This window comes from Akebia trifoliata, chromosome 2 (assembly GCF_017979445.1).
Source record: "Akebia trifoliata isolate Shusen 1 chromosome 2, ASM1797944v1, whole genome shotgun sequence".
NCBI lineage: Eukaryota > Viridiplantae > Streptophyta > Magnoliopsida > Ranunculales > Lardizabalaceae > Akebia > Akebia trifoliata.
The window spans coordinates 14,689,482-14,705,905 of NC_141376.1; the positions used below are offsets into that span (position 1 = coordinate 14,689,482).

At 34.5% G+C, this 16,424-nt stretch overlaps 1 protein-coding gene across 1 annotated transcript; it reads left to right on the forward strand.

Annotated features, from left to right (window-relative positions):
- The first annotated feature begins 1,228 nt into the window (after positions 1-1,228).
- On the forward strand, positions 1,229-13,408 carry LOC147409721 (uncharacterized). The gene is given in 13 exon segments (XM_086431999.1): positions 1,229-1,498; positions 2,447-2,653; positions 2,784-3,094; positions 3,136-3,285; positions 3,386-3,494; positions 4,260-4,395; positions 4,575-4,630; positions 4,716-5,015; positions 5,111-5,233; positions 5,495-5,614; positions 6,645-6,801; positions 8,974-9,145; positions 13,186-13,408. Coding segments are annotated over 13 exon segments (2,313 nt in total). The 5' UTR covers positions 1,229-1,249.
- Positions 13,409-16,424: the final 3,016 nt, after the last annotated feature.

The window sequence follows — 16,424 nt, forward strand, 5'->3', positions numbered from 1 at the left end:
ATTTATTTAGTTTTTAGATATATAAACATAATATATTTGATAATCTGATATGTTTATTGTAGTTTGGCGGCACGTTCCCTACTCCACCGGGCTGTATGTTCCCAACTCCACCAGACTCATTGACACAGTCGCCAGATGATTAATGTGATGCATTTTTTTGTCAGAAAAACTTCTGAATGAGTTAGTTTTATTAGTTTTATTAAGTGAATCTTGTGTTTTGGATAATGGTCCGTGATACTTGCTTTTTGAGACAAACTTATGATTTTGTTAGTTTGCTTACTTATAAAAAACTTATGATAATGGTCTATAAATATTGAAAATTGGGATTGTGTCCATTACTAGCCTAAATAGATGAAATGGACTGAAAGATTCAGCAAATCAGTAGGTATGACATTCTCATCCTTTATGTGTGTAAGTTGTTTGCATGAAATGGATTACTACATAGACTTTTTTACCTACGTATATTTTATAATTTCTTTTATAACTATTTTTTTTGTTAGCTAACCCCTTTTTAACTCCGCCAATGTAAAATTATATGTTTTACATTGCCGGTCCCAAGCCCGAATAAAGGAGGAGGGAAAAGGGTGGTCCCAAGCCCGGATGACTATTGGAACTAGAATTTCGGTTGTCAACTATTGATAGTACAAGGTTTTCGGAGAGGTAACTATAACGTTGAAGTATTCAATTATGATAGTTTAGAACATCTATAATGCTAGGACAGTTTAATGGTATTACTTGCTTAGTCATTCCTTCTCTTACTATCAATTTCTGGAATAGGGTAAAATATCGATTTCTTTACGTCTGTATATGTTGGGTGCCTTGGTGCTTGTTATGCATCTGTACACATTGCTTTTAACATTCTTCTTTCATTGCAGTTCATATCTTCATTTGGCATTTAAAACGGTTGTATCAGTTTTTTTTTTTTTTGTGTGGGGGCGGGGGTGGGGTCTCGTGTTAAAACTTAAAAGCTAGCTTTGGCAATTTTGTGAAGCTTAGCTAGGAATATGCATGGTGTTGGAGACTAGTTTATGTTGAACCAAGTATGTATTTTGTGGTATCTCCCATCATGTTCTTCCTTCAGAAAGGTTATTATTGTTTTGGCTTTAGACTCAACCTCTTTCTTATCATGTATCTTTTTTCATTGAGATTAAAGGTTGGAATCACCATTTATGGAAAATGCAACAACAATGTACTTAAATATGCCACTTTTTTATAAGGAAAACTCCTACTATTTGCCTTTGCTTGACCAATGATCCAGGTTGAAGTGAAAGTTGATGACTCGAGGAAAGTGTCCAAGGAGGGTGTGCTTGCCAATTTTTCCATTGAGGCTATAGTATACGACTCTGGGAAGTGGTTTGAATGTGATGGAAACATTGATCTGCTTTCATCTGATGCAGCTCATATGGAACTAATTCCATCCCCTAATGCAAGGCTTGGTTTTCATGGATACGTACTTGGGGGGAGACTGGAAATGCCTAAGCTTTGGTCTGCAGAGCAGGTGGAATCTTCCCTAATTTAAATTCTCTTTTATCATTTTAAGCAATACTTCGTAAAATATATTACTTTAATATTATATAAAGGGTTGTTGGATCAGAATCATAAGAATTGGTGAGGTTTCCATGTCCTCTTAATAAAGGTTAGATAACAACTATCAACCTGTCATAAAGAGTACATGGCGAGTGCATTGCTGTGACATTCTCTTGATCACATAGATATTATTTATTTTACTATTGTTATATCCAAGTGTTCTGCTATTTCCCAACCACCTGAACAAAGGAATAAAATCTTTTGTACTTATAAGCTATGTGACAGAGGCATGTGCATGTATGTTGATGGCTGACATTGATGCAAGTATGAGACACTCTGACCCATAACAGATAAATCATATAGTTCCCTATACCAACCAGCTATAATCGACCATAGTTCCATACAATCATTCAGCCATGGTCCATAGTTCAGCACAACCAGAATTTTAGAAGGAAAGATCCTAGAATTTTGATTCCCATGCTTCCATGTGGGCTCTTCCCTATTTCTTCCCTCCCCTTTTTATCTAACTACCTCCTCTCACCATTTCAAACAAATAAGAAACCAAAAGAGGGAAGAATAGACCAAAAATAAAAGAAAATACAATATTTTAAATGTCCTGTTAAGAAAAAGGAGGAAAATGAGTTTACGAGTGCTTACTTCAAAGGCTGAGTTAAACTTTGATTAATAAGGCGTAGGCACAAAGGATGCACCTCAAGGCACGTGTTGTAAGCATTGGTTCAGAACAGATATCTTATTTTGGTTCGTTAATGTTGAAATTGTTTGTGTTTCCTTCATAATTTCATGGTTGTATTTCATCTCTTGCCTAATGCATTTGATTTGACCTTTTGCAACCATGATTTAGTTTCCCTTATGAAAGCAATTCTTGTCTTGAGACTTGCCTGTTTGCATTCGTGAACAGTCAAGCTTGTACACTATTGTTATCATCCTCAAAGATGCATCTGGCCAGCTAGTTGATTGCGAATCGTGCCAAGTAGGCATACGACAAATATCAAAAACCACAAAGCAACTCCTAGTTAATGGGCATCCGGTGATAATACGAGGTGTCAACAGACACGAGCACCATCCACGTCTAGGAAAGACAAATGTGGAGTCCTGCATGGTTAAGGTGACATCTTTCACTTTTTTACCTGTTCTTCTTAGTAATTTTTTCTGCACGCCATATAACCTATGCAATCGAGTGAAATGATTCTATATTAGCATCTTGTTGAGATTTCCATGTATTGTTTCGCTTGTAGGATTTGGTTTTATTTAAGCAAAACAATATCAACGCTGTGAGAAATAGTCATTACCCCCAACATCCGCGATGGTATGAGTTGTGTGACTTATTTGGTGTCTACATGATAGATGAAGCCAATATTGAGACCCATGGTTTTGATCTTTCTCGACATTTCAAGCATCCCACATTAGAACCGATTTGGGCTTGTTCTATGCTAGAGCATGTCATAGGCATGGTGGAGAGGGACAAGAATCATGCATGCATTATTTCCTGGTCATTGGGAAATGAGTCTGGATATGGACCTAATCATTCTGCTTTAGCTGGTATCAGATTCTTTTTATCATTCATTATCATTTTTGTTATATTTATTTGGTTATGGACCCATCAAGGTTATTACACTATGAAGGAGGTGGATCCAGAACCACATCTACAGATATAGTCTGTCCCATGTATATGTGTATCTGGGACATAGTGAAGATCGCCAAGGATCCAACCGAAACTAGACCACTAATTTTGTGCGAGTATGTTTCTTTTTCTATGTTTGCGATAACAGTGTATGCACTCTACCTGGATAATTTTATTTCTCTATATGCTGACAGTTGAGTCACAACTCCATTGCAGGTATTCACATGCAATGGGGAATAGCAGTGGAAATATTCATGAATATTGGGAAGCAATTGATAGCGCATTTGGTCTTCAAGGGGGATTTATATGGGAATGGGTTGATCAGGTGAATTAATCTCTTAAATCCTTTAGAACATGCAGTAGCAAGACTTACTTTTTTTTCGACTCCCCTTTCCAGAGTTGTGGTCCCTAAAAGGCCAAAGTTGGTAGGTGCACTGCCTAAATATACTGTTCCTTTGTGGGTTAAACCAAATAAGACACTATAATCACACTCTTTCTCACCATTGATTTGGCATATTTTTGCAGCCAAACACCCCCTTGTGTTCTAACCATCTCTATGGTATTAGGATCTGAATCCAACCACAAGCCCCTTGAAACTCGGAGACCTAAACAGGGATGACTAATGAAGATTTTGCAACGAATTTTAAAGACTTAGTACTGTCAGTAAAATTTAACGAATCACGTGAAAAGCTCATTATATCCCTTTAAGCATGGTCTACTTTTCTTTTGGTCTTCAAAGAAAATTGAGTTTCTTCTGTGTTTTGCTAGTAAGGATACTATTAAACTGGAGGCATTTACAGATCTTTTTTTTCCAATGGTGTTCAAATGTTTTTTGTTGATGATAATTGACCAAAAAAGGTTCATTTGAGAGCTATCCAGCAATTTCAAATATGCCACAAACTAGTGCCTTTTAGTAGGTTAGCCCCATATTAAATATTCACACAAATGCAATATTGGTAATATATAGATGCTATATTGTTTGCATAATAATTCATTTAAATTGGAACCTGGGATACTCTAGCATTGTTATGTCAGGTTCATTATAAAGGATGCATATTTCAACGAAGTAAAATTTGCAAATTTTATATAGGGACTACTGAAGGAAGGTGGAGATGGTACTAAGCACTGGGCATATGGAGGGAACTTCGGAGATACCCCTAATGATTTGAACTTCTGTTTGAATGGCCTGACATGGCCAGATTGAACTCCTCACCCTGCACTAAATGGTAATTCCAATTTAATTTATATTTCTCATATAAGATTTATGCATAAATGTAACTTTTATTTTTTAAGTGTGTCCATGTGTTTCGACTTGTTTTTTAGCTAAGCACATGTTTTGACTATCTTTTCTTTAATCACATTGTTTGCTGATGTCATTACTCATGTACTAAATTACGGTTTTCAGAAGTTAAATATGTCTATCAATCAATAAAGATTTCAATCAGGGACAACATACTCAAGGTACATTCATATTTCTCTTATTTGTGAAACTTCTCCAAACATGTGAATATCATTACAACTGCCAATGAGATGCTTTTTTTTGCAGATAACGAATGCAAACTTTTTTGAGACAACACATGCATTGGAGTTTAGCTGGATTGTTCATGGGGATGGTCTCAGCCTTGGATCTTGGGTACTCTCTCTTCCAGCAATGGAACCCCAAAGCAGTTATGATATTGAATGGGAATCGTCTCCATGGTATCCTCTGTGGGCATCATCTTCTGCAGCAGAAATACTTTTAACATTCACCGGAAAACTTTTGTACCCCACACGCTGGGCTGATGTTGGTCACGTCGTCGCTTCGACGCAAGTCCAGTTACCTGCCAGAAGAGAATGTCTTCCCTATGTATGTGTTGTTCTCATTACTTAAATAGATGTTTACAATTAAGTTATAAAATTTTCATATATTGTTTACAGATTATGAGTGTACATGCTTTCTAGGTTCTCAAAATGGTAGATACTTCTTTGCTTGGTGAGTGTCTTGGTGATACCATCAGGGTGAGCAAGCAACACTTATGGGAAATAAACATGAATGCACAAACGGGATTGATCGAGAGTTGGAAGGTAGTTTTTAATATTGAATTTTGTTACTCTGTTGCTTCAAACTCACCCTGTTGCTGCTGTTCTCAGATATCACCAATCAACAACATGGCTTCGGCTACTCTCTTTGTAGCCAATTAATCTCTTTAGGTCCTTTTTTTTTTTTTTTTTTTTGCACTTATAATTATAATGTGTTGTTCTTAATTATTTTAGTTGCTCAGTTAGTATTATATGATTAAATTTGTTGTGTTTTGTTTAATCTTTAATGGGGTGGTGTGTGGGCAGGCCAATGTGGGCAAGGGACTCTCCGAATTCTCCAGCCTCCACAATTCCTCTGCTTCTCTTTCTTTCTCCAGAAAGGTCCCGGATGATTTTTTCTCTGTCATCGCTTTTCAGACCTTGGCGGTGAGTTTTCTAATTTAATTAATTAGATGGAGTACCCAAATTTAATTGCTTCTAGTATAAAAAATGTCAACACCATTGGATTGGAATTGGAATATCTCATATAATTTCTTTTTTTTTTTTGGTTCTACAACGGTTAAAATACATTACACGTGATACAATCATCCCATCTATTTTATAAATCTTCTTCATCTTTGTAATTTCAATCGTATTTTCTCATATCAAAGGTAGGATACCCATTTGGAGGAGACACCATATCAGTGACAAAGGGAGTGGTGTCATGGATAGAGGTCTAATTGGTTACCACGAACTTTTTTTGGCCAAGCACCATGACCTTTAAATTTATTTATTTATATATATATTTTTCCTTTTATTAATGAATTGCTTCTCTCCATCTATTTTTGGTGCTGGTCGGCTTAAGTGGAGGTACGCTTTTGAGAGTTCTATTTTTTTTCATATCAGGTTACATCATATGCTCATGGTGCATCAAACTTGCTGGGCATTCAGATTGATGTAGCAATAAATCCTGGTTAGTGGATGTTTTCAACTTTATTTTTCACATATTTGAAATAATCTAGTGCCATTGCACCATAACCTTTATTTTTCACATATTTGAAATAATCTGTTTCCAAGAAACTCTTAGAACAAAACAAGGCAATTAATTCCCTTGTTAGGCTTCTGAATACGGATTCAAAAAGGAAAGCGGAATCAATTTTGCTGAAGCTCTGAGATGATAATGAAGACAACATTATTCATTCTGCTAAAGCCAACTGGTTTAAACCACTTGTTAATCGGCTTGATCAAGGTTTGAAGCTCCTTTCCCATGAAATTTGGAGTTAAAATGTGTCGATTTCATAGTTGTTAATCATGAACCGAAAATTTCAGATTCAAGTTTCTATTGAATTAAAAAGAATTCATTACTTGCAACGTAGTTTACTCATTCAAAGATTTTTCAATAGTGGCATAAAGCATAACACAACGGGTGCCCCGTGCTCTCATAAATGTTGTAATCTGTTATTTTTCTCCATGACAGTCCATTGTTCTTCTTGATGCCTTCAATAAAGATAGAGCTTCCTTACCCCAACCATTTTTAAATCCTCCACCATTGGCTGGATTGCCTGTTCTTGCTCCTCTAGATCCTCGCACCCAGGAACTGATTAATGAGAAGCTGAAGAAGGCGAAAGATCTTGGTAAGTCCATTATTTGATAAGCTTATGAGATTGTAATGTTTCTTGTATTCATTCGAATTTCCTGAGGTATTATCATGGTTCAAAATATTAGAATGTACGGTCGATACATATTAGTATCAGCCAAGACTAATACAAAACATAGACCGGGAAACATTCAATGTTTCGGGTATATATCAGATTATTTTGGAATGTATCAGCAGATGTGGTATTGGTTTTTTCCTTGACTTGAACATTCTTCCGATACAACATTTTAAACCATGGGTGTTATAAAGTCTTGACCGTTTTTAGCTATTTCTTTATAGCTCTGGTATTATTATTATTATTATTATTATCATTATTATTGGTTTCGGGAAACTATTTATTTTTGTGTATGACTTTCTTTCATTCATTTATGTAAATTGTGAGTGAAGCTGGTAACTGATACACACTAGATGTCTGTTAAAAGCAGAACTCAGTGAAAGAATATCCAATGAAATTGGTCTCCCTGATAAGCAACGCCACTGAATAATAAGTTCACTAACCTAATATGAGATCCGCACGTTGGAATTAGTGGATTCTTACACCGGCTGGCAACCTGACACAATCCACATTTATGTGGGCTTCGACAATGTTGTGTGAAGGGCATACTGCACAAGCAGAGTTATCCTAATCACTAACATGAACCTCTTAATCACTAATATGGACTCAAATACTAATCCTAATCACTAATATAGATCCTTCTAAACATAAACTAAATAAAACATAAAGTTTAACTAATGGCCCATGATTTCCGTTGTCATCATCACAATTGGATGGGTTTAAAAATGTTAAAAATTCAGCAAAATACTAATAAATTGGTTAAGTCAAGATCTTGTAGGAAATATCTTAGTCAACATCTATACAATTGTAGACAAAGTCCCTCCTAACACATGCTTTCATTTGCATTTCATTGTTTGTTTGGCGCACTTGAAGGTTGCGACACTTGGTTGAAGGTGGTTATGGTAGATTGAGCCAGAGAAGCAGCTGAATGGATTTCCATTTCAACATTTAGTTTTAATATTGATTCATGCATGGTAGCAATGCCATTTTTCTGAGGTAAGGTAAGAGGGAATTGGCTACTGAGTTAGTGTAGTTGTAGTTAAGTGTAGTTTAGTCCCCCCAACCCCCCGCCCCCCACCACACACAATCACTTGGTGGATTGATTCAGAATCAGAGCCTTAACTAATTCGGGCTTGTTCTATTGGTTACAAGTTCTAAAATTGGTCACAATCAAAACTAATTGGAACTATTTTTGGATCCCCATATCCATTTCTTAACATGGCATTTCTCGTTCATTGATTGTTTGGATGTTTGTTCTGATCCACCCGAAGATGATTTAAGAAGGAAATGTATAATGGGTTAAAGGAGCAGTAGATATTGCAGCAGGTATGTAGATTCCACAATGAAATTGAATAATTTTAGATGATAACTTGTTTCTTCTTTTTTTCCTTTTTTTTTTTTTTTTTTAAAAACATGATCATACTTCATAGATTCCTGTAGCCAAATAGTGAAATGTGTCTCCATTGAAGCTTTTCTTTCTCAAATAGGAAAATAGTTGACATGTATCTTACAATGTATATTTAGTTGTATGTAGCATTGAATGTTTGGGGAATAAACACATCCCTTTAATGAATCCTAGATCGATTTGTTAATTTGCTGCCTATTTTTCATGATTTTTCATCGATTTGTTAATGGAAACTTGCCTATTTAAATTTACTCCTTTTATTCTAAGTTCACTCTCCCATTAAGAAATTGTTTGGAATTTTCAAATTCTAAAGCATTTTCTAACTTCTTGTCGCCACCATTGGACTTGTATTTCCCAAATCATTTGTTAAAAATCTAATGGCTTTGATTGTTTGTTATTTTCTAATTGTAGTTTTGTGTTCCCACCACACACTTTCTTTTTCTTTTCTTTTTTGCTTATATAATTTATATTTCAGGTTAACTATTTATGAGTACATACCCTGAGATCAATGTTCTACAGTTGTTGAAGTGTGTCCCATACCAAATGTAAAGGAATCTCGCAGCATTACTTGGAGGTGTGCAACTACATTGCCTTTAAAAGGATAAGGAAATTTTCAAGTTTATTGAGTTTATAGGAATTTTTCAACTACATTGCTTTTTGTTTTTTTTTTTTTTTCTGGTAATTTGCAGCAGGAAGAAACATCAAGGTTGAGATGTCTTTGACAGAAGCAAGGTCTTTCATGTTGGAAGAATTGGATGTTGCTACAAAGAACTTTAGTGACATAAACTTGATAGCGGAAGGAAAATTTGGAGAGGTGTATAAGGGTTTGCTTCATGATGGAATGATCGTTGCAAGTAAAAAGTGAGTTGGTGCACCTACTCTGGAATTTACAACAGAGGTAATAAACACATTGTATGCTTTACAACTATTGCCAGTTATCTAAGGACTTCACAAGATATAAGCATTGCATATTAGGCAAGTTGATGCAGTATTTATTATTCTAAGTCCTTTTTAGTATGAATAAATTTCAAATTCCCCTTAAATTTCAAGTTGATGTGGCTTGATCATTTTTCTTTCTTACAAATTAATCCTTTGTACTTTTTTCATATTGTATTGGCAAATTTGCCAATGGTGAATTTTTTTTTTCCTTGAATTCCATAAATTTTCATTCCTGGTTTTTTTTTTTTTTTTTTTTCATGTTTTGTCTTGGATGATTGAGACTATTTCCTATTGGGTACGCTATCTCTCATCCATTCGGGGCATCGGAATCTCGTCAGTCTTTTGGGTTACTACCAAGAAAATGGACAACAAATGCTTATCACTGAGTACATTCCCAAGGGAAGTATTTCCAGTCACTTATATGGTAACAATTTGTTCACTTATTCTCTTTTACTAGAAATTAGAACATGGACGATCGTTTGTGTGATTCTAATTAGAATTAGAGGCATGTACGGCAATTTTTTTTTAATATTAGTAATACTATTACCGGCAGTTTATTAAGCGCCCCCTAATACTTATTTTACCGGCGGTTTATTAAGCGCCCCCTAATACTGATTTTACCGACGGTTTACAGGAAATGCCGTTTATATTACATATTACTGGCAGTTCTAAAGCGCTTCTAATATAGACTTTTACAGTGGTTTGGAAAATGTTGTTAATATATTATATCACCGGCAGTTTTTAAAAAGCCTCTAATACAGCGTTTAATGGCGGTTACAAAAAATGCCGTTAATATATTATATTACCAGCAGTTCTTAAATCGCCTCTAATACATTATTTTAGTGGCGGTTTTCGACAAGTGCCGTTTATAGTATGTATGGCCAGCCATTTACCGGTAAAACAAACATACACGTGGACGAAAAAGTTGTATCGGTACTTTATAACCGCCGGTAATTAGTTATAAAACCGCTGGAAAAAATATAGTATTAGTGGCGGTTCGATAACCGCCACTAAAAACGCCGCTATAACCTTCCCTGACGCCAAAATTACCAGCTAAAGTTTAACCGCCGTTGATATATAATACCGACGGTTCGTTATCATATTGAGGCGATTTGAAAACGCCGGGGAAGACCGTTTATTTTGTAGTGAAAATTCAAAGCATGGATATATAAAGAATTCTATAGTGAGAAGTTAATTAAAAATATAAATTTGAAAAAATTTTCTCGATGGAATTCAAAGTTACTATGAAAACCACGATATAATTGTAGTATTGGTATTATATATGATAAAGCATAACTAAGTTGATGCAATTTTGTATTTTTCAATTTGAGCAAAAATGTCTCCTTAACTACAGTTTTGTGTTTTTTATTTTTTCTTTTGAGTTAGGATAAATGCTCCTACAACTATAGTTTTGTGATTGGACATATGTCCCATTTTCTTACATCACACCTTTTTGTCTTTCCTTATAACTTTTTCTAATTCTATTATATCTCCTCTATAATCCATTTTATTATTTTATTAATTTTTTTACCTTTTAATCTTAAAAAAAAATTTAAAAACAACAGTACGACTCACTTCACTCCGTCTAATTTAAACTCTATTATATCTCCTCTTTAACTCAATTAGGATAAACTTCAAATAAAACTATAATTTTGTGGGACTCACTTTATTTATTTCACTATTCATTCTTTCTAAATTTATTATATTTTTTCTTTTATCTCTCTTAATCTACTTTATTATTTTTCATATTTTACCTCTTTAATCTTAAAATTCTTTAATAATACTCTTTTAACTTTTACTCCTTTAATCTTTTCATCAAGTTAGTTTTGTGAGTTCACTTAATTTCCTTTACACTTCATCCCTTATAATTTTCCTATATTTTTTATTTAGCCAACTTCATTGTTTTTCATCTTTTACCCATTTTAACCTTAATTTTTTTTGTTTTGATAATAATGTTTCAACTTTATTTTTTATGCTTTTACCCCCTTAACTCGAGAGAGGATATCCGTGTTGTAGGCATAAGTGAATTCTACTCTTAAATATGCAATGTAAGTGATACAATATCCTATGAAAATAAGTGATCATTTTTGTTCCACTATTATTCTGGCTGATTGGCACTTATAATTTGTGTGTGATGGACATGGTCCGAAGCATACTTGTATTTCAGGAAGAACGTTCAGCTCGAAATGTGATAGTCCCAAATTTGATGACAATTTTAAAACATTCCTTAAATGCTTTTAACTTGATTAAATGTGATGTTTATATTTCATCTTCCATGAATTCAGTCCCCGTAATTAATGTTCTAAATGTTTTCCAAACCACTTCAATTATGATTAAAAGCAATATATCAAATTAGATGTGATGCTGGTAAACATCGTTCAGACATTTTAATCTTGTGTTTGAGCCAAGTTTTATACATGTACTTATTTACACCCTGCAACTTGTCAGCGAGTAGTAGTATTGACCAAAATGTACTTAAAAAATTGATTTGGTTTCTATTAAACAAAAAATTATACTTTTTTTTAATATTTTCAATTAAATAGGTTTTGGGTATCAAAACCAATTGAAAAATACAAAACCACCCCCCCCCCCCCCCCCCCCAAAAGTCTTTTTTTTTTTTCTCACAGACTCCTTAGTGTTTGGCACGTAAAGCATACAAGGGTAGTTTTGGGTACTTTTGTAAATTAGGAATGCCATTCAATACAAATGGGTACACGTGATTGGTGGATCCCAGATTTCTTTAAGCAAAGTGTTTGGGACAATGATTGTAAAAGACCCTTTATTGAGAATATGTACTGAATAGTCCTCTAATAAACAATACAGACCATTTAAGTCCATACTGAATAGTCCATATTTTATTAAGTCCCACTTAATAAAATATAAACCTATTAAGGATCTTTTGAAGATTTATTTAAAAAAAAAAAATAAAATACCCTTTTGGCAACTATATAAGGTGGGTTGATCTAAAAATATACGGAGTCCAACAAAAAACTTGACCAATTTATTTGGTCATTAATATATCTGTGAAAAATAGAAAATAAATATTTTTATTTATTAAAAGTAATTCTTAATTTTGGTAAGAATGTTAGGTAAAGGTGAAAGGTTTAGGCTGCCCATTTTGGAGCTTTTTGGTACGTAATTCACCTTTTAGATTTAATTTTGGTTTGGAATTAAATTGATGGGTTGGGAAGAATGTTGAAAAAATGACTCAAATCGACAAAGAACATACTGTTGCGATAAACTTTGAAATTAAGCTAGACCATTCAAAATGAATTTTAAAGTGATCATAATTTCCCCTAGAGCTATCATTGGGCCCGGGGGGACCAGGCTTGCTTTGCTATAACACAATTGTAAAGGGATGGGTTGAACCTTAGATTGGCCCTAAACCCCTATCAAGCCTGAATTGGTTAGACCCAGATTTAGCCCCGACAGGCTCAAGTTGGGTTCAAGCCTAGATTACATGGTCGGATTGTGAATAACTTTAAAATTATGGGATGTCATTTATGGATTGTGAATCCTTGTAGCCATTAATCGTTTATATTATTATTATTTCCGTCACCCTTTTGGGATGGATCTAGTTCCTACAGGCACACGCCCTGATAGCACCACAGATCAAGAGCCAACTATTTGGCAAACACTACGTCAAAAAAGCCCAAATTCTGCACTTATTTAACGGTAAATTCGACGGCCCAAATCTCACGTTTATATTTGCCGGCCCAAAGCCCGCATTTAAGCCCAACACACGTATTCGACAGCCCCAGCCCAACGACCCACCGGTAATTTATATTTTATTTTTTATTTTTAATAAAATTATCCAACAGTTTAGATTTTCCTTCTCTTCTCAATCTCCCTCTCCTTAGTGCGCTGCAATCCTTTCGAAATTTCTTCTCAATCTCCAATCTCCCTCTTCGATCTACTCTTCTCAATCTCCCTCTTCGACTTTGAATTTCTTACCAAAATAGACTGTGGAGAGGCATTCGAGCTGCATTCGAGAGGCATACGAGAGGCATTCGAGAGGCATACGAGAGGCATTCGAGCTGCATTCGAGAGGCATTCGAGAACACTGATCACCGATCAAACCAGACATTCGAGAGGCATTCGAGAACACCGATTGATCAAACCGATCGATCGATCGATCACTTCGTTGATAGATTTTTGATCTGCTTCAAATCCAGAGATCTTTAGTGTTTCTGCAAATCAGATTTTCTTCCTGCCTCGTTTTAGCCTTTTAAGTGGTACATTTTATAATTTTCTCTGTAATTTCAATTTAATCTTGTTAAAATTCTACTTTAGATGCTTTAATCTTGTTTACCGAGCTTGTCTAATCGTAGAGTTATTAGCGAATTTTTTGGTAAATACCCTAATTTTCCAGTCGGCCATCTTCACTTCTTTTTATTTCTTATATTTGTATTCTAGTTTCTTTACTGCTTCTATTTTTCACTTTAATATTCTCTAATTATTATGTTTTGATGGTGATCTATAGTTTTTTTTTGAGCTTTTCTGATAAATTTGGATATAAAATTGGAGAAATCTAATTGGATGCATTTTTCTATGAATTTAGCTTAGATGATATGAATGTAGTTTCTTTGATTTGAGTTTAGTTCGTTAAGGGTCTATTTTTGGAGCTCTCTGTCAACTCTGTGATTTCCCTCTATATGTATAATGTGACCTCTTATACATGCCAATGGTCCATCTCTTATACATGCCAATGGTCCATCTCACCCATATTATTGAACAGACACACTCCTCTGCTCATCTCTTATTCTTGTAATAGAAACCAAACATCAAACTCTCATAATTTCACAACAACAATATAGTTACTCCTGCTTCAAGCCTCCTAGTTCCATTTAGCATTCCAAAAAATGTCTCACCTTGTACTCTCAGATTCTGTATATAAAAGCAAGCACTTTAATTAAAAGCCATTACTAACACAGATATGTCAACACCAACAAAATTGGTCCACTTCTTCAGCAATCACCTAAGAGCCATGCCTAAATACCTCTTTGAGTTCAAGTTCATGACACAACCATGCCCACTTGAGCAACTAAAATTCAATCTTCCGTCATGTGTACCATGTGCATGGTCCACCTACACATTGAGCTAGACACATGTGACCCACCCACTCATTGAGCTAGACCTTGAAATTTTTGCAGCTTTAGGAAGGTCCATATCAACCCAAGCCCAAACCCAATTCTCCCATTAGTTTAAATTGAATCTCTTCATTCATCAATCTATCTAAAAAGAAACTAAAAATTCAAATTTGAATTCTTGTTTCATATAGATTTGATCTGACAATGCAAGCATGACATCCAACAATAAAATTTGAATCTGTCCAATCATCTAATGTAGAGCTAGGTCATGGAAGCCAGCAAATATGAGGCAGCTAATGGAAGATGAATGTTTAGAAAAAGTTAAGTGGATGAATATGGAATTCATGTACCCGTGCTATTGTGAATGTGGCCCATATGCACGTAAATTAGACTACATGTGGTCAGAAGTCACATCAAGAGAAGAGGGCAGCTGCCCACTTCCTCACTCCCACCTATGTTCTGTCATCTCCTTCACACACACACACACACACACTCTGTTTCTTAGTTTTCAAGGGATATGATGCTATGGTCCAGTAAGTAGTCAGATATCTTACCACGCTGATGTCAGACTTTATGAGAATCTTCATCTGATTCGTTTTGACTTTAATATTTTAGAATCAGATCTATGGCTAAAACTGAGGCAGTATTATATATAATAAGCTGCGACTGAGAAGTATAATATTACTGCTAGAAGGAAACATGTGGTGTTAGACATAAATATCCAAGTCAAAATTGGCCATTCAAAATCCTTTCAGTAAACTAACTCCATGAACTATGGCTGTCAATGATCAGCTTTGGATCGGTTCGGGTCAGGTCAATGTGGGATAAATTCGGTAGGAACCGCATTAGATGTGAAACCAATCTTATAAGCATGGGATTGGATCTGATCTTTCGGTTGATGTTAGTATTTCTAATCAGATTTGATAAATAAATTTTGGATTCGTAATTTTGTTCAATTCCTACTCTCCAATCTTTCTCTCTAATAGTATTACTTAGAATCTTTGACCGTGTGATTATGTATACGAATATACTATCATGATCAAGTGAGTCTTTAATTTGATAAAATATAAAAGAGCCAACATTAACATTATGAACTGTGAAGAATGCACACGGTTTTGGTACCCAAACCCAATTGTTAAGCGGCTGATGTGCTAAGAGTGCATAATCATAAAAAAATTTCTTTAAGATGCACAAGAAAAAAGATGGGCGGTACCATACTTGTGTTCTATAACCGCGTGCATTCATAATTATTCCAACATTATATACATTTTCCTGTGTTAACTACCTATTTATAGATTCCCCAACTTACACAAGAAAAAATGCAAAAGCTTCAAGATATATAGCTATCAAATCCGGGCTCCTTTGAGAGAAAAACTAGTACTAGAATATCTAGAATGCTAGAATGTGGGATAATATTAGCAAACATACTTGGAAACTCAAGGTTTGTGATTGTGAAACCACAAATTAGAACTACTATTTGAATCACTGTAATTTGCTGACCAGATTGTTTTTTTAATGTAGTTAACAGATGAGAAATGCTAGTAAACCCATTATCAAAACATGAATGAAATCAGTTTTATAAAGATTACCTTCCCTTCTTACTCTTAATTGGTCTAGTAAGGTCATTTATTGGTTGTTATATGGTTTAAAGTTTTGGTTTGTGTTGGAATGTATTGTATTATTTCGGAATGATTAGAGTTGTATCTAAAAAATTTGAACCAATTGAGAATAAAACTATCGATTCTACAAGTAGGGCGTCTGAGGGTATTTGGTTCGAACCAAACATATTTAGTTTCTCAAAAACCTTAATCAAAGCAACATATTCACTTTTGTAACTTACAAATTTCATGACCATTCTCATTTTCGTTTTTTCTTTTTTATTTGTTATTTACTATTTATTATTTATTTGTAGTCTTTGCTTCTATTCTTATTCTCAATTAGATATCTTTTATGGTTTCCATAGCTTTAGTATTGGTTTAAATCTCAAATTAGATTAATAATTTAACTACCCATTTGAGAATTGAAACCAATGGTTATCCTTAATTTTTAACGGCATTAGAAGTCCAACATCATTAGTTCATAGAAGTCTACTGATTTGATGGTCATGATCA